This window comes from Lemur catta, chromosome 20, assembly GCF_020740605.2.
Source record: "Lemur catta isolate mLemCat1 chromosome 20, mLemCat1.pri, whole genome shotgun sequence".
Taxonomy (NCBI): Eukaryota; Metazoa; Chordata; class Mammalia; order Primates; family Lemuridae; genus Lemur; species Lemur catta.
In genome coordinates, this window is record NC_059147.1 from 17,191,438 (window position 1) to 17,211,616 (window position 20,179).

The 20,179-nt window shown below is 36.4% G+C and overlaps 1 protein-coding gene across 6 annotated transcripts in view; it reads right to left on the reverse strand.

The window, feature by feature from the left end:
- The window catches only part of CNTNAP4 (contactin associated protein family member 4), a 236,190-nt gene that overhangs the window by 82,843 nt on the left and 133,168 nt on the right, over positions 1 to 20,179 (reverse strand). For 4 of the 6 annotated variants that reach the window (XM_045534031.1, XM_045534032.1, XM_045534037.1 and 1 more), the window contains exons 5-10: positions 19,188 to 19,391; positions 18,444 to 18,628; positions 17,528 to 17,671; positions 15,097 to 15,358; positions 7,724 to 7,873; positions 503 to 674 (exon numbers count right to left, since the gene is read on the reverse strand). In XM_045534031.1, the coding sequence (XP_045389987.1) occupies positions 503 to 674; positions 7,724 to 7,873; positions 15,097 to 15,358; positions 17,528 to 17,671; positions 18,444 to 18,628; positions 19,188 to 19,391 (1,117 nt within the window). The remainder of the gene's footprint in view (positions 1 to 502; positions 675 to 7,723; positions 7,874 to 15,096; positions 15,359 to 17,527; positions 17,672 to 18,443; positions 18,629 to 19,187; positions 19,392 to 20,179) is intronic. The other 2 variants (XM_045534034.1, XM_045534036.1) reach the window with 2 other exon arrangements.

Below are 20,179 nucleotides of genomic sequence, written 5' to 3' on the forward strand. Positions count from 1 at the left end.
ATTAGAAGAAGAGCAACCAGTTAAATTTCCCTGCCTCTGAAAATATTATTCAACTGTCAGGGTAGCAAAAGCCAGTTTGATAACTGACCAGATAGGTCTCAGATTTATTGGCACATGATGATAAATTTTACTCTTCAGGTGTCCTAATATATTGAGTTTAATAACATATTTTTCATATATTTATACCCATCTAAAATTATAGCAGCATCAACATTATCTTTGGTAGCATGTGTACATGTAAACAACACAGCTACTTGTCTTCTAAATTTTATCATTTGAAATGTGACACATAAAACAAAAGATGTATTTTTCTTATTTCTAATGTAAAAATGATCTATTTCTTGTAGAAAAGATGAGGATGGGAAAGAGAAGAGAATAATAACTTATTTTATACACACACACAAATATATATAGATGTGTGTGTGTGCATATATATATATGTTTTCATCTGTTGCCAAAAGTTTGAAAGTAGGTCAAAATAAACATGTGAGATTGTCCTTACCTATCTGAGATGCCACATGAGTCAATCTGAAGGTCACTGAAGTTCCCAAGGGACCCCTGCTGAACTGAAATCAGATCTACCACTTTGTTACTGATAGAAATAAGTCTCATACATCCCTGAAATCCACCAAGTGGACTTTTACATTTGGATCCAAAGCTTTTGTCAGGACAACCTGATAAAAACAAAACAAAGTAAAACCTGTATGCATCATAATGAATCAGGATGCAGTATCATGGAACACTTTATTAAAAAAAAAACAAAAGAAACAGTTATTTGATTATTTTCTGTTTTAAAGGAGAGAAACCAACTACAGTCATTATTAGTTTGATCTAAATTATAAATTGCAATTTATTCAGCGTATATTTTCTTCACTTACATAGGAAGTCACTAGTACTACAATAATCATGTGCAAGGATACCAGCTCGGTCCCCATTTTAAAAATATACATATTAGCTCCAGAATCCTAAACAGGCCAGCCTGCAGTATTCAATTATATGTAATGTAAACATGGGAACTCAGTCTTTCAGACTATAAGACTAAGAACATAAAGGATGAAAATATTCACCACAGAAAAGAAAAGATACATCAATAATGGTAAAAAGCTTTTATATTTAAAGCTGTTTGGAAAAGGAGTTATACGACAAGGAATAAAATTACCAAATGTTCATTTAATTAAATATTTTTCTATACACAAAGGAGCAACATACACAAGTATTTTAATAAATTCTAAGAGCTTAATGTCAAAAACAATTCACCTTTTGATTTTTCTTATGCTTTGCCTCAGAAGAGAATATTTTATTTATACTGATTTTTTTCTAACAATTATTTAAGATTTGTTTAAAATTATTTAAATAATAAAGAAATATAATTTTAATATTAACCATTATTGTCTGGTGTTTAATGATTTTCTAAATGTTTTTCTATCCAAATGAAATAAATAATTTTATGCAGCATGAATATATATTAATATTATGCTTCTATTTTTTCATTAACCTTTGTTTGCTGTTATGGTTGTCAATCACTATTACAACTTCAAAAAATAAGGAATGGGTTGGGGGCCAAGATGGCAGATGGAAGCAGCCAGCACACACTGCTATCTAGGACAAGATCGAAAGTTGCAAGCAGATGCCCATCTATGTACGGAACCTCTTGGAGAGAGCATTGTGAATCATCAGAGAAGTGATGGGAGATACCCAGAATGAAGGAGACAGGGACAGAGAGTTTCACTCACCAAGAATGGAAAGTACCTGGGGGAGACCCCTATACATGGGGAAGGAACAAAAGAGAGAGGCCCAGGGCCCCCACACTCCCCATAAGGGCACTGCAACTTGAGCTGTGTGGGCCACCCACCACCACCATGAGGCTCTGTGCTGATTCAGGAACTACTTGGAGACTGCATAGTGAAATTGCATCGGGGAGCAGGCTCAGCAGAGACCCTCTGGCCTCTGTTCTTGGGTTGCCACAGCTGAGGGCACTCTGAGCTCTCAGGTCTGGAGACTCTGTGGTCTTACACAAGGATTGGCTTTGCTCCAACTGCCCCTGCATTGTCCCTTACTGGCTGGGAAGGGAGCAAGGACAGCGGATGCTCTGGCTGGCCTATGACTGGGAGCCAGGCGTGCCTCCCACCAGGGAATTTGAGCAGAGTGGGCACTGACATCACTCAGGAGGTCACACAGTAGCAGCCCCAGTGGGACCTGTGTGAGGAGAGAGCCCCAGCCATCAAGCAGCCCTGTGTGCTGAATGCCAGGCCACAGCCCCATAGACTTGCACCCTGCCGGTGGGCCACGCCCCCGTGGTCCTATGTACCAACCAGAAGAACAAGCCCCCCCCCAGGTCCCATGCACCATGCAGAATTCTACACCCCTGGGGACCCCCACGCAGTGAGGCAGGCCATGTCTCTTGGGCTTGTGTGCCAGCTAGCAGACCATGCCTCCACGACCCGCACAATGACCAGTGGAACAATCCCCAAGCCCTGCCCAGTGAAGGGGTCCATGCCCCCACGGCACCATGCAACACCACACCTATAGTCCAGCTCTCCACCATGGACCCACTAGCCACAAGTCCATCGGCACCACATACTACCATCACATCTATGTGATGGAGCAAATGCCCGCAGCCCTGACACCTGTGGCCACCACTTAGATAGCTTTGTCAAGCAGCCACTTGGCACTGCCTTGGGAGACTTGGGCAGAACAATCTTCCAAAATGCCTGCCTTCATGTAGAGGGACTCACTTAGTCCCCTACCCAAGGTTCCAACAGCAGCCTGGGGACCAGCTTGCCACTCCACAAAAAGATCCCCCAACACTGGACCAGGTCCCATGACCTGCCCAGGCACTTGCCCAGGTCCCATCATGCACCCAGGCAAATTAAAACTACAATGAAATACCACCTTACCCCTGTGAGAATGGCCATTACTAAAAAGTCAAGAAACAATAAATGCCAGGGTGGATACAGAGAGAAAGGTACACTTATACCCTGTTGGTGGGACTGCAAATTAATGCAACCTCTATGAAAATAGTATGGAGATTCCTCAAAGAACTAAAAGTAGACCTACCATTTGATCCAGCAATCTCACCCACTGCTGGGTATGTATCCTCCCAAAAAATAAGTTATTTTATAAAAAAAAGACACCTCAGCCCGAACGTTTATCACAGCATCATTCACAGTTGCAAGGATGTGGAATCAACCTAGGTGTCTATCAATTCATGAGTGGATAAAGAAAATGTGATATATATAGATAGATAAACACACGTATATATACACACAGATACATACACACATCATGGAATACTATTCAGCCATAAAAAGGAATGAAATAATGTCTTTTGCAGCAACTTTGATGGAACTGGAAACTATTATCCTAAGTGAAGTATTCAGGAATCGAAAACCAAACACTATACATTCTCACTGATAAGTGGGAGCTAAACGATGGGGGCACATGGGTGCAAAGAAATATAAAGAACATGGGAATTTAAGAAGGGGGGAGGCTGGGAGGGGTTGAGGGATAAAAACTTACCTATTGGGTACAATGAACACTATTCTGATGACAGACACACCAAAAACCCTGACTTAAGCATTATACAAGTTATCCACATAACAAAAACTTTTGTACCTCTAAATATTTTGAAATTAAAAAAAGAAAAACAGTAGAAATAAGACTTGCATTTACCTGAACAACAACAACAACACAAAAAAAAAAGGAATAAGAAATGACTTCCTAATTCCTGTATAATCTATGCTAGTTTTCTATCTGGGAATTTCCACTATAATTAAATTATTTGACTGAGAATATTTTTCCTTCATGCTTTGTTTTTCCTAACAAAATACATTTACATGGCAAGTGAAGACCAGCATTCCAATTTAAAACCACAATCAGGCCACTGAAACATTATATTTTAACCTAATGGAGACTTTGAAGTTTTGAATTTAATATTAATAGATCAAAAAAAAGTGATCAAAGCTTTTTGAGTGTTAATTTATTGGGCATGGTACTACACACATTTCCAGTGCTTAAATTTCTTCTGTAGTATAAGATATAGTTTCCATAATCACTGTATGTATTCTGGATGACTTATTAACCAATTAAGAATGTTAGGATAAAAACAGAAAGGATAATAGTTCAATAATATTCCGAAGCAACTGCAATATGCCAGGAATATAAACAACTCTGCTAATCTCCCTTTCTCCAGGTGGTGTTTCCTGACACATCTCAAACTATTTCGGAGTTGAATAAATTGAGCAATATGCCTATAGGGAACAAAACTAAACAAACCCAGAGTCACAAGGAAAGATCATGGAACTTTATAGAAAGCACACCAACATATCACAAGGCACTTCATATTCCCAGCTACAATGTTCAATTAAAAAAAAAGAGATTCTAAGAACAAAGAAGGGTTCAACCCAGGTTAGTCCCCATTAGTCTGTGATAAGAGGTAACCACAGTTAATATAATGCAGTATCAGAGAGAAGTTCAGCATTGAACCCAATTTGAGATGAAAGTCCTAAAACAGGAAGCTTTCTGGAGAATACTTAATGCTGAATTAATGGATGGATCCATTACTAGAGGCAGTCAGCATGTTAAACACCTCTGAGGATAACAGATAAATTATCACTGTATGTCACCGTACCAGAAATGAGATGTCAGGTTAGACTTCATGGTAGTGTAGTCAGTTCATTGGATGGAGAATGTTTGCTTTGCACAAGGGAGGGGGCGTGTAAGAATTTTGCTCATGGTCCGTACCCCCAGCTTGTGCTGCGTGGTGTGTTATGCATTGCACAAAGATTCTATAGGGGAATTTACAGACATTAGACACTCAGCCATCCTCATTCTGGAGAACCTAGATTAAAAATTTATAATTTATAAATGATAAAAGCTGAGCACAATGCACCACAATGCAGTCTGACTTTTTGAAAACCACTCATCTGAGGGTGGAAATAAAGTAAAAAATAAAAAGTGATGGATGGGTAGTGGAAATCTGGCGTGGCATATATAGGATGCTGCTAGTCCAGGAGCAGCTCACTCTCCCAGTACGACAGCCACTCGCAAGGGTGGAGCTATAACCCGGACTTTTACAACAGAGCACTCATTTGCAGCCAGGTTAGACTGAGCATATTCTCTGATAAGATAACTGGAAACTTGCAGTTGGATTTAGACAGAAGAAGAACGGATGGGCTGTGTCCCAGAACGTGGGATAATTTTTCACTTAAAGATAAACTGGCCAAAGAATTAATTACCTGAGAAACGCCTTCCACCTAGATAAAACAGATCTTAGTGATAGAGGGGACTCTCATCTGCATAGGACAAAAGGTTTTCTACGGTGAACAACTGTCAGTTTGCCCAGGGAGAGAAGGAGTTATTGCTAGGATGCAGGACTTTCAGCTAAAATAGAGAAGAGTTGGTCACACCATTACCAGTACCACCCACGCAATCAGGGTCCCTGTGCCAGCCCTGCATATTAGGGGACCCTACTTTAGCACTTCTCTAGCCATGCTTTTGCCTGTAGTCCCAGAAGGCCTCACAGAGGAAGAAGATGTGCCTGTTTGGAACCCTCTCCCCTCTAGGCCGCTCTCATAATCCAGAATTTCCAGGCCAAAAGCCCTAAGCAGACTTCCATCCAGGAAGATGGACCTCCTCAACCAGGCTCTAGAATCACAAGGCTGGGCAGAGCAGGGAAGAGCTGCACAGCAAGTCTCCTGATTTCATTTGAACCCTTGTTTTCAGCCCTGGAAATGTTAGGGTGGCCTGCATTTTGCGGGGCATGTATTTAGTGACCAACAGAATCTCATACGAAGGTCAAGCATCTTCCAGTATGGAAGAACATCAACTGAGAAGATAACTGAATAAACAGAGATACCTAAATAAACTTGAGATTTGTTATTTTTTTAAAAAGCCTTGAAGTTGGAATTTTATTGTGGAGGTTTCCACAGTATATTATTTAGGAACATCGTAATAGATGTAAAATTATAATGAACACGAAGGGAAGAATAAACCTCTAATTCAGGAGAGTGTTTACCTGGGACATCAAAAGATATGATCCTAGAGGGACAAATGTGCTTTGATAATCTTCTTTCTTTAGCAGAGGAATGCATGTGTAGCTATGTACTTAAGAAAAACTGTTTACTAACGGTTAAAATGTATGTATGATGTAGGATGTGAACAATAGAGGAAACTGGATATAGTGTATACAGAGGAACTCTCTAAATGTCTTTGCAACTTTTCGGTAAATCCAAAACTATCCAAAAATCTTTTTTAAAAATATAGATAGTATAGATCATATGTATCCTAATAAAAACAAGCAAAATTACAGAATACATATGTGATATATTTCACTATAAAATAATATTACAGTATGAATAAAAGCGACCACTACAGTAAAAATTTACATAAAATAGCTAGGCATTGTTAAACCTGAATACGAAGGATGTAAAATATTTTAAGAATGATGATTCTATTTTTATGATTTATAAACACTTTTATCCAGTCTTTTATTTTGCATCATTTAACAATATGCCTGGATTTTTTTTCCCTTATCTCTTTTAGTGCTTCTAAATCTTTTCCTTTGAAGTGAAAGCTCTTGGTTAAATTGTTCTATATATCTTACGATTTATTAAAAGAATGTGTTCCTATGGATTGCCATAAAATCAATCATTTATTCCAAAAGGTTTTATAAACAGCCAGGTTCAGAAATAAACAAATCTTAGTAAAGGAAGCAATTATATCTTTTAAGATTGTTGGCCCTAAGCAGCCATTCACAGTAATGGATTATGCAGGGTTTCTGTTTGTTTGTTCCTGCGCTTTTAAGATCCTATGAACTGATTCATGGGCTGTGTGTTCACTGTCAATTCTTAGGAAAGAAAGTGTATTTTACCGGTGAATAATAAAGACTGGGCTCCTTCTATCAACTTCAAAAATGATTCCAGACAGAAGCAGCTATTAAAATGCAACAGAACAACAAGAAAACAATGCTAATACAAGAAACACCTCGAGTCACGATTAGAAGTGAGCCTTACTACTGACAGGTTTACGACTTTGCATTTCTAATGACAAAGAACATTTTGTTTTAATTTTCCAGTGATAAAGATTCATTTCCATTTCACAGGTTTTTGTTTTGTTTTTTTTTTTCCCCAAGCTTTTTAGTTCAATCAAACATCCACCAGGCAGGTAAATGCTTCATTAGCTTTTGTTCTCTAAGGGAGATGACCTGGTGTTGAAGGCTGATGCCCGGATTTCATCAAATGTATCAGTGCATTATTGCTTAGCAAAGAGAATAGGTTGCTATGGCTAATTAAGTTAAATTATTTGTCCACTAGCATAGTATTGTTCTTCTGTATTAGGCAGTGGGGAAGTAACAGGGATGCTCTGAAGGAGTTAAGAGGCATTATCAGGAAAATATTGCAATTAAATCAGCCCATAAAATCAAAGGAAGACATATAAGGACCATTTAACACTAGAAAAATATAACAAGGTTTGAAGGTAAGAACTGAAGAGGGTGGCCTACTTAAAATCAATGTAATTATAGAAATTGTAAACAGAAGTCAGTCCACCTTGGAAAAATGCATTTTAGGTCATAACTTTTCATCTTGATCCACTCAACATTTCCATGTTCAAAGAAAGTGAGAAATGATTCCTTAGGATTAACGTGGGTTGACACATGATGACTTCACCAAGACACGGGGGTACTAATGGAAATATGCCCATCTAATCTAATCCCTTTTCTTACCTCCAAAATAATAGGTGCCACCTGAATAAAATGGCTCAGGTCCCAGCGAAGGAGCAGCAGAAGCCACATGGCCATCCACTGTCACACTCAGGTGGTTCCTTTTAGCAGACAAAGAGACAGAATGCCACTGCCCATCATTTAATCCAGCACCTGGGGGAGATGAAACTGGTTAAAGAATTCTCTTTCTACAGTGGACACTATCAGCAGTTGGTTAGAAACAGCAACATACATATCACTTAGTTGGCTACGGTATTTACATCTATTAATTTAAAAAAAAGGAGAGAAAAGGAAGACAAATAGGAAATCAGCATGCTCTATGTGGAAAATGATGCTTTACAAAATTCCCAAACCTGGACAACCTCAAATGATTGAAACCTTTCAATCATTTGGCATAGATTGATTTTTCAGCTTCCATCAATGTAATTTACCTGTTGAGGGGAAAAGTTTAGGAAGAGTATAGATGTTTCCTAAAATTCTAGATTACACCCAATAAAATGCTTCACCTGCAATTTTGCACTTTTGTGTAGTCACTTTTTGTGATATTTTGATAGAGTATTTAGCAAACTATATCATCAATCATTATAAAAATATTTGAAGAGACTATTAGTAAACAGTGTAAGTTTACAGGTATAATATAAAGGTAAAAAAATAAAGCAGTATGTAAAACCATATACACCCAACCGACCCTCACAATTTGTAGATTTTGTATTTGAGAATTTGACTGATTGCTAAAACTTATAACCCCCAAATCAATACTTGGAGGAGCTTTCTCAGTCACTTGAGGACAGGCACAGAGCACCAAGACTTTGAGGTGCCCTGTGCACATGTTTCCCATGGAGGTCAAACAGGGCAATGCTCTTCCCTATTGTTTTAGCATTCATAGTGTCAACATATTTTCTTTGAATTTTTGTATGTTTGTCAGTGATTTTGCAGTTTAAAGTGGCCCCCAAGCATAGTACTGAAGCGTTGTCTATGGTGCCTAAGTGCAAGAAGGTTGTGAAGTGTCTTTTGGAGAAAGTTCATGTGCTGGATAAGCTTCATTCAGGCATGAGTTACAGCATTGTAGGCCACGGGTCCAATGTCAATGAATCAACAACATATACTAAATGAGGAGTCTTCAAACAGAAACACACAAAAAACAAGATTATCTATTGATTGGCTAAAAAAAATGCTGTCATCAAAGGCTGGCAGGAAGCTAACTCACTCTGTATTTCCGCTAGGAGCAATGGGTTCGGCATTCCCTAGTTTAGTGAGACAAAACTATTATAATAATGAGAATCAACTGTCTCTTTTTCTACATATTTATATACAATTCTAACTATATTCTTAATTTTTATATAAATATGGGAAAGGACTAAATAGAAATATTGTTAGCTAGAAATAGTATTTTTTTCTGAAAGGAAAATTGTGCTCTTTTCCATTTTTTAAATATTTTTCTGTATTTTCTAAGTTTACATATATATGTATATGTGTGTGTATATACACATATACATATATATATAAAATATAAAATCAAAAGTTGCTAAAATAAAAAAGGTATTCTTACCACCTCTAAAACATAATCTCTAGTCCTTCCTAAAGTAGTCATAGTGTTATAAATCCATGAGAATGCACAACCTTTTCCTCTTAAAGGGAGTTAAGTCTACAAGAAGCCCTGTGGTTAAATCCTGAGCAGAAATGTGAAACCCAAGCATCTCCATGTGGATTTACCAGTCAGGTTTACATCCATCTGAATGGTCAACTCTGTATGATTCTGCAGATCAAATTAGTAAACAAAAATATAAGCACTCTATTAAGCCTCCAGAGCCTCTTTTGGGCTATAATATGTGATTTCTTTTCTGATACTGAATGAACCTCTTTTCCGATATTACATGTGATTTCTTTTATTCCCCTGAGCTATTTTCTACTGCATGCTTTCAGATTGAAAATGTACCCAAGCTCCCTTCAGTGATTACATTTCTTTGCCCTGGACATATTTAGTCCAACACAAATTCTAGCCAGGACACAGAAGCTCCCTTTACATCACATCCATGGAGAAAAAAAAAAAAAAAAATTCCAAGATCCAACTCCGGATTGGTTTGTGAAAGATAATGGGAAAGACTTGAAAGCTGAAATATGAAAAATGTAGGTTAGATACTTTTGGACACATTTTCTATGAGTGGACTCTGAAATAGATGACTGAATAGAGTTATGTAATTCCTGACAGTATGGGATTGGACTAAAATAAATCAAATGTCCCAGATTTGTCATCCAAAGATTTGCTTTCTTTAAGAGGACACATCTGGAGTGAAAATTCTGTATATACTTATCTTCTTATGTCCAGACTCTCCCTAGTCTACCCACTTGTCTCCCATGTGTCTCCTCCTAACTTGTTCTCAAAGCCCTATATACACCACTCTACTTCTGTTATTTCATCCTAGGCTTTCCATTAGTCTTGGACCAGTGCTTCTCAAACTACCTGTGGGGATGAACGTTTTATTTTCCAATCTATTATTGCAAATTGACACTTGTAAAATATGATCAAAATGAATTACCACAAAGTTAAATTAAAAAGACATAATATACAAGTCTACTACTGCTTAGATGTTGCAGTAATACCATTTTGCTTTAACAGTTTCTAAGAGTTTCATCGCCATATTTACACTCATCTCGTCAGCATCAGTAACAAGTATTTCACTGAAGCGGTCCTGGTCCAGGGACCACACTGGCAGTGGCAGTGCTCTGGGTAACTGCTGGTTAGGTACACAGCAGGATTGTCCAAAGTGTGGGGAGGCCTACTGTCCATATAGAAGCCAAAATTAAATTAAGAACAAAAGACTGCCAAGCCAACCCACTCTGTAATTTGAAACAGTTAAATGCATTCATCTAACTAACTAGCAGGTTATGAAATTATGCCATGTGTGTGGGAGAATCTTCAGAAAGCTGTTCTGAGTCCATTTCTAATAGACATCACTTACCTATGATGAGACTTATTACCTGTCAACAGGATTTATTACTCAAATTAAATCATGAAGGGCCCCTTTAATTCATTTCCACTAATTCTACATCAGTTTAATTTAGATTCTATTTTTTTGTAAGTGTATAACTTTCCACTTCTAGGACTGATGGCAGGTGAGTCCCTTTTAAAGGCCATACTACTTTGAAAGAGGGGAAGTAGAAGGGGGAATCCCAGAATTTGAATTTTTTCTTGTTTATAGTATTATGTAACTAATGTCTAATTCTATATTCTACTCCTACAACTCATAACTTTTGAGTCTGGGAAGGGAACATGTTGGTATAATAATAACAACTTTATGGAGCTCTTATTCATAACAGGTATGGTGAGCTTTCTATGCATTGTATCATTTAATCTTCACCACAACTATTATTATTCTCATCTTAAACATAGATTTAATGTAGGGAGGATAAACAAGTTGCCTGAGGTAGTATCCAGCTGGTAAGAAGCTGAAACGAAACAGAAAGCTGAGTTTGATTCCATGACCCACAGTCTTCTCTGTCTACCAGACAGGTGGTCCCTTATTTTTTTATTTTTTTTGCTCATGTTAAACAATTAACTCTGTTAATTGTTGAAAAATAAGCCCTAACAGCTAGAAGCTGGCCCAGTACCATCACTGAGGCCTTGGTGTTGTAAGAAGGGGGCTGGTACCCAGAAGTAGGCCTTGGTCTTCTGTTAAACGTCAACGATTTCACAGAAAACCAACATCAGACACGGTCACTCTGTGACAATAATGAAATGTGATGAAAATAAGGCTATGGTGCAAACCACGGAAACACCAAACTTCTTCCTCTCCTGATAGTGTGAATGAATGATTTTTTTTTTTACCAATTACAATTTTAGTCTTGTTTCATTCCTCTATCCTTCTAATAAGATTTACAAAGATATCTAATCATAGAATTACCCTCACTTCCTGACAGCACTTAATCTACAACAATTTTTCACTTCCTTGAAACCTCCCTCATATCAGCTAACAAAATCCAAAATCCTGTAAGTGATCCTAATACTCTTGTATGGAGACAACTCCTGTGGTTCCCGAGGTGTATATTCTCCCTGGTGCAATAAGCAATAAATCCAACTTGTTTAACTCCAGGTATGTTCATTGTGGTCTTTGGGTGGAAAACATTGGCAACTCCAATAGAAAATGGAAAATGAAATAATAAATGGAATTATTTGCAACTGAAGGTAGGAGGGGAAAATGAGATTGTGTACCAGAACTAACTCTCTCTCTCTCTCTCTCTCCTTTCTGGCCCAAACCACATAAACATGCAAAATACATCAGAAGGGAAAAGATTGATATCTGCTCTCCCACATATATAATCTTCTGGTTCCAGTCCTGAATTGCTATAGAAACATCATGACAGCTTAGCTGCCATCCCCCTCTCATGAGACTGTAACAGGCATCCATAGGGCACGATGTATAAAGAAAAAAATCAGCCTGCCATATAGGGGTGGTGCTCTGCAAAGGCGCAAAAGGAAATTATATGTAGGCTATTACTCAAGGAGCAACCGAAGGGTTTTGCCTGTTTCCAAATGTATTTCAGTGCTCTGAAAGTGCCAGACATTCCTATATCCTCTAACTGTACTCACTAACCAGAATTAAGGATCCAGATCACTAGATAGCTCTTGTCAAGATGAAAATACGGAGGTCGTTGTTACCCATCACTTTAGTGGAGAGCAGGAGTTTAAGTGGTGACAGGTTTACAATCTGAAAGGTAGGAATATTTCAGCAGTAAAAGCGAGAAAGAGGGAATTTAAAAAATGGCTTCTCCAGGGTGAAGCAAATCCAGAGGGCTGCTCCATTGCCAGGTGCACAAGAATGGAGAACACCTGGAAAAAGAAAAATGCAGGAACATCGCAAATACTACAAGCCTGTCTCTGCTAAGCCCTGCCCATGTGGGCAAGAGGCTTGTTTACAGGCTTGAATTTATCATGAGGTAAAAGCAGCAACGGAAATGCTAAAATCATAGCAGAAATCTCAAATTTGACAATAAAAAATTTGTTTTAAATAAGAAAATACAACTGTATAGTTAGTTCATTGGGTCCTGGATGCCATCTGAATGATTTTTGCTTTGACATCTATGAAGGTGACAAGGACTAAAAATATTTTGTATCATGAAGGATTTTATAGTACTGCTAATATGTTTCATGATTTAGGCTAATATGATATCTTTAATATTTCAAAAACCAATTTAAGCTGACATAATATTTTTGAATAATTCCAAATGATGATTTGCAAAACTGTACATCACATTAAAAATTTAGCCTGATAGTTCAAACATTTGCACAATTCAGTTCTTTCTCAATACAATTTAATTTTAATTCCACTGTAGAAGATATAAAATTTTTGAGTTTTTCAAACATATAAGATTTATAATTTATATCTCCAATAGCTAAGAAAAATTAATCCATTCTTACATAATGGAAAGATTTGTACAATGTGCTAGTTAGTAATCCATCAATAAGTATATGGGTATCTTGAAAGAGTCATTATAATACCTTCTGACAACTGGTTTAATTACTGAACATTGTACGAGTGAAAAGTAAGTGGAAAATCTTCTATGGAAAAACAAACTGATCACCCCACCCAATTACTATTTAAGTAGTCTATTTTCAAATGTAAAATGAACTTGCTTCACAGAAACTAGAAAAACATAACATTTTGAAAGAAACTTGAAAAAATAGGAGTTGAGAGAGTTGGTAAGTCAAGGCTGAATTGTGTTACCTGCCGCATAACAATTTTGCTATACTGACGTTCATTTTTAGTCTATCAACCTTATTATTAGCTATGAGAATAATCACATGAAGTCATATGATATCATAATGAATTATACTGCATACGAACTTAAACATTAATTTAGAGATTTTTAAATCACTCACGGTATTATATACAGACTTATACCTAGTAATTTATCAACTATACATGCCTGTAAAGTGCTTAGAAGTGAGCTAGCTTCATGGAGCTCACTATAGTAACAGTGCATTTAAGCAATTTTTTAAGATGTTGAAAATTAGGATATGAATATAACCACTTCAGAAAATATCAAATACATCACACTAAACAACACATTAATGGCAAGCTTACATATTTAGACCCTCATTTTAGGGGTCTATTAATTATTAATATGACACTGATTAATTTATTTCCTTTTGTCTAGCCTGCAATTCTACCACATTTTGAGCATTACATAAAAAGCCACAGCATAGTACCTCTCAAAAAATTATAACTAATATTGAATTTTCAATCCCACATTTAAACTAAATTGATATTGAAAAACAACAAAAAATATATAAAGAATAGGCATTTTTATCTCCGTTTGTATACTTATTTTTCTTATATTTAGTTTCCAACCGATTTTAATTTTTTTTCCCCTCTCCAAGTCATATTCTATGAGTTTTGGTTATAGAGGAGTAGTATAATGGCATCTTTAAATTGTTTGGAAAGATCATTTATTAAATTAATGTAGCAATTTACCCAATGTGATCTTTATTACATTACTTTTAGTCATTAAAACTATACCATATTGCCTAGAAGTGGAGAGAATTTCATTTGGTGCCCAAACGAGGAACTTTGCATACATTTTTGGACTCCCCCAAATGTATTCAGCTCTTTATTTGGCTTCAATGCTATTGTATATACATAAAAAATGTGATGGAGATCTCTTGTCGAGAACCATATAATTTTAATGAAAAGACAAAAATAACCCTCACTCAAAGCCCTGACCTAATTTGGACATTCATTTTCCGGACACTCATATAGTCACCTTAATTATATTACTTCAAATCATTAAAATTATACTGTGTTGCCCAGAAGTGGAGAGAATTTCATTTGGTACCCAAAAGAGGAACTTTGCATAAATCTTTGCATCTCCCCAAAATGTATTTAACTCTTCATAAAGTCAATTTGCCTGAATTTTTCAGTTTATGTTGCACACTATTATAGAGATATAGATATAGATCCCACAAAGACCTTTGCCTGTCTCCCACAGACTAGATAAGACTAATAGGCAAAGTCTAGTTTTATACCAAAGGACACCCAGATAACTTTTTGGTCTATTTCAAAGTCTCGCACATTTTTCCCAAAATGAGGATATGATGGCTTATCTGGAGTGAGAGAGAGTGTCATGAAAAGAAATTTCTATTCCCCCATAACTATCATTTTGGTTAATAAGAGCTGCTAGTGTTGGAACTATATTTAAAAGAAAATTGGAATCAAGTTCCTCTAAGGAAGAGTACTGATAATCTTATTAACTCGAATATTCATTTATTAAACAAATATTAAATTTTTGGGTTATGCGTAAAATTTGTGGAGAAGGGACACAGAGATAATGAAATCTCTCAAATCCATATGCTTTGCCTCAGGAAATACATTTATTACCTGCTGTGATGTCACTGGGTAATTTTCCTGGCTGGTAGAGATTCAGCTTAAGTTTTCCATCATTAAGAATGAGGAGGAGACCCCCGGAAACCAGTTGCAGTTCACTGAATAGCAGAAGCCCTGCCTTATTCCAAGTTCGAAATTGAAAAGCGGCAGAAACCTCATCCTCTCCGGAAAAGCCTGGCAGTGCTAAGTAACTCCTGGAGCTCAGAAAAGTCACAGGCATGGATTGTGGTTGTGAACAAGAAAATGACACATTTCCCTGAGAATAAAGTAGAAGAAAAAGCTTTCAGAATGTTACTCACACCACATTAGTAACTAGAATTTGAAATATTTACACAGGCTGTTTATCAATTGCTTATTATCCTCGGTTTAAAACAAGAACTTGCTATCAACATGAAAATCCAAATCCTCGCCATATATCATAAAGGTTCTTCAATCATTTTCTGTGGTCTCCCCATTCCTCAAGTTTAATATGGATTTGAAAAGTCAATAAAATCAACTTTATCTTTAGAAGAGTACACATTAGAAGTAAAATATGTGGTCTTCGTCAAACAAAAACATTTGGCTACATTATGATTCTGAGAAAAGCGAATTAGCTTTTGTTGTACACAAATATCTTGTTCTAATAAATGAAATAAAAGTTGAAGAATACACTACACAAACCCATACACTAACTCATAATGTAAAGAAATTATAAGACTATCAAACCTAGTAAAAATAAAAACATTTTATCAGCTGCAGTTTGGTCTTATTTTTTTTTACTGGTACGTAATTGTTGTACATATTTATGGGGTCCTTGCGATATTTTGATACATGCCTACAATGTGTAGTGACCACATCAGAGTAATTGGGAGATCCATCACCTCAAACATTTATCCTTTCTTTGTGTTGGGAACATTCCAAATCTTCTCTTCTAGCTATTTTAAGTGTACTATAAATTCTTGTTAACTATAGATGCCCTACTGTACTACCGAACACTAGAACTTATTCCTTCTTTCTAATCGTATTTTTGTACCCATTAACCTACACTTTGGTCTTATATTTCATCTGGATAGCTGCCTACTACTCTACCAGCCGCTTATCCTCTTGTCAAAGAAGAATGGGTGTTCTTTGAGACGTTTCTAGAAATATCTACAATATTTTTATTTTCCTTTTAAATCACTTTTTTGTTTTACTAAAAAAATTATTTAAAAATCTTGCTGGATGTTATGATTATATAAAAATACCACCAATTTACACAGAGAATTAGGGGGAAATACTATGTAAACAATAAATATTCTCATGATGTGCTTTGGGATTTGCTGACACAACATGAGCTTAAATTTACATATTTTGAAGTTTAAGCAATAAAAGAAATTCATTCGAATCAGTGTGTCTGCTTTTTATTATTAATCTGTTAAAGGTGGAAACCATGTTTTCCAAAATCCCTTTCCTTGTCTACTTCTGGGTAAAAGTTAGCCAAAAGAGGGAGCTTGGGTGATATCTGACAGTCAGAAGTAAAATGCCAGCAAAACATTCTGTTCTGAAGGTTTTTTTGTGACCATGTGCAATGAAGGATGATCACAGAAGCAGTGGTTTGTTCCAGCTTATCCTTGTTCCCTGCAAGGGAACAAGGCTGGCCCGGCTGATCAACAGCAAAGCCCAAGCCCATCCCCAGGGGCAGTGGCTGCCCAAAAGCAACAACTCCCAAAGTCATCTCAGAAGCTTCCTTCATAGGCCAAAATGGTCTGCAGTCTCCAACCTGTCTACACACACCATTGCTCAGGCAGAATTAAACACTTCTCCGATCCTCCAACTTCTGCCTCCTCTGACAATTGTTAAGATCCAAGTCCTAAAATTGATCCCTTGTTCATAATACTGACAGTGGTACCACTTCCTTGACTGAGCCCTGTCCAAAACAGTTATATTTAAATTCTGCCACATTCCCATAGAATTAGAAGATAATGCAGCCTGGCCAACATTGCAATTTGGACAGATTGGCAATGTTGTAACAGCCTATTAGTTTCTTTTATTTGTCATGAATGACCATGGAAAATACAAGTTTTTCAAATGTCTCCCTAATATACATGAATGTTGTCTGATTTCAGAAACTGTATGCTCATCTAGTGAATTTGTCAGGGAATAGCTTATTAAGGAAATTACAAAGCAAAAGAAATTTGACTCCTGGGAGATATAATATTATCACAACAAAATTAAAATAGCAACCGTGAAAAAAAAAACTGCTTCACTTCATGTAAGTATAAAATAACTATGCCCTGTGAATTATAATTCCTTTAGATAGAATCAATCCTTTACATGCATATCGCCAATCAGAGAAAGTTTTTTAAAAAAGAGTAATCTCTAAAACATTGTATCGAGTGGGAACCTACACTGGAGCAATTTTATTGTGCGGAAAAGATACAGGTTTTACTCATTCCCTCACTCTTACCGTAGCGATGATCTGTGGTTTTTGTTGCTTGGCCAAATCAATGATATCCACTCCATTATAATAGAGATTTTCTAAACATCCATGAAAATTTTTATGTGGGAATGACACTGATTTTCCAGGTGCTGGAATCCCTCCAAAGCTGATCTTAGAAAGAAAAATGGCATCAATAATATTGTTTAGTGATTTTCTGATAATCTGCTTAAATAATTATGATTAGAAACTATAGCTGTAGTCATCATACACAGATCAATTTTTCATCACCCGACCCACAAAAAAATTAAGATTTTAAAGCAAATTAATATGCATTTAGTTTTCCTTCACACTAGGACTTGATTATTTTCTTACAAGTTGCTAATCCCATCTGTTTTTGATATTTATTAGTTGACGGGAAAATACACCCTGATATTGTGGTAAAACCTGATCTGTTTAATAACATAGCCAGTTACAATGACATTTTATTTTATATACATTTCTGGCCACACATTGATATTTGTGCATCTGAATCAACTGTTAATGAATTAATCAATGTGTTTGTTGTTACTTTCTCCCCACAAATCTACACTGCTCACAAGCACCACAGAACACAAAGAAATCATACAACACATCCTATATTTGCTTGTGGCAATGAGATCTCTTGGTGGAAAAGATTTCTTCCATACGATGTTTTGCGACTACATATTTCAGGTAAATGAGATGACCTCGCTGTGCAATAATAAATTAACATATGATGAGAAAGATGAAGCCTCAAGTGTTCTATGCCCAAACCTGCTACTATGAGTTAGGCCACCTTGGGAAATGTTTCATCAGTTCTGTGACTTACCGTACAAGGTGGGTTCTCTATAGAGTATTTTCTTTTGGGAAATTAAACTACATATACCTCATAAAATCTGTATTAATTGAAACATAACCATCACACCTCATAACCAAGGTCCAGGTAATTGAATTCTCCCTGTGCGTGGAAATGACGCCTGTGCTCGTCCACTGTAAAGTTGACTTGTTTGCCCAAGCGCTGGATGAGCACAGAGTGCCAGTGCTGATCATCTAGCAGGCTGCCCAGGGTGAGATTGATCAGAACAGGAATGGAGGGCAGCTTAGCTTCACCTTAGAAGAGAAATAACCACAAATAACAGTACCATTATTCCCAGGTTAAAAAAAAAAAAAAGTTCTTACGTTATGGACCAGGATCTTTCAGAATAATTGCCATCTCCTTCCAGGCATCCCATTCCAAACACTGGTATAGATTTACTTGAAGTTTGAATATAATAGTCTCTCAACCTTGTTGTAATTTCTTCCACTGTTAATTCCTTTTATTATTATTACCCCATTGCAGGCTCATTTTCTATGTAAACTTTATCTTTGCTACAACCTCATTACTTTTACAGCCTTAACATTTTTCAATGATCCATCCCTTCCTTTATGATGTTAGAAAAATGGCTACGTAGCTCTATTAGTGCTATGTAAAAAACATCAAAAGAGGGTTTTGTGCAGTTTGCAAAAAATGAACAATTTTTTAAGTGAAAGAGCAATATTGGCATATTCAAGCCCTTGGATCTGAGAATAAGGCACCTCAACTGTTAAAAGATAAGTTATACAAGCATAAGGTTACCTAACCAATATCTAAATAATCAGATTTTTCAAGTACCTCACCAAACAGTTTTACCTGAATTAATAAGTAAAAAGAGTTTTCCTCTTCTCAATTGCAGCGTGATGTGATCTCCATTTGGCCCTTCTCTGTGGAGCAGAATCCCATCACTCTGCATAGTTTTAAATTTCAAAGAAATAATATCTTTTATTGGGCTCAGGGATTTTTGATCAAATCTGTAGAGAAGGGAACTTTTTCCATCAAGATCAACCACTTCTGATCCTAGAGATAAAGGATATTAAAAGTCATTCTAAGGATAAATACATTTCCCATTAAAGCATTTTAAATGCATATATAGAGAGAGAGAAAGAGAGAGAGAGAGTGCACATTACATATACTCCCACACATGCACATACAGATACTCCACAACTTACAATGGGGTTACATCCCAATAAACCCATGATAAATTGAAAATATCTAAGTCAAAAATGTATTTAATGTACTTAACACACCAAACATCATAGCTCAGCCTAGCCTACCTTAAATGTGCTCAGAACACTTACATTAGCCTACATACAATTGGGCAAAATCGTCTAACACAAAACCGATTTTAAAATGAAGTGTTGTATATCTCAGGCAATTTATTGAATATTATACTGAAAGTGAAAAACAGAATGATTGTACGAGTACTCGAAGTGTGGTTTCAAACTGAATGTGTCTCTTCTGCACCACTGTAAAGCTGAAAAATTGTAAGTTGAACCATCATAAGTCAGGGACTTTCTGTATAATTCAGCTCCAGGCCAGTTATAATAAGGGAAAATAAAACCACTAAATGTCTAAGTCTCTACTGACACATGGAGTTGATTCCATTTTGGTCTTTACTTATCTGTTTACAAAATTTATGAACTAGAAACACATTTTTAAATGTAATTCTAATTTTCTCATATTATTAAAGGCTATTTCTTCTCATTCCATAAAAAAATCAGAAAAAAGATTATAATTAATATACATGAAATCACTTTGCACATTTCCCAATCAACATTGTTAATGGTATCCTTGAAATGTTGAAG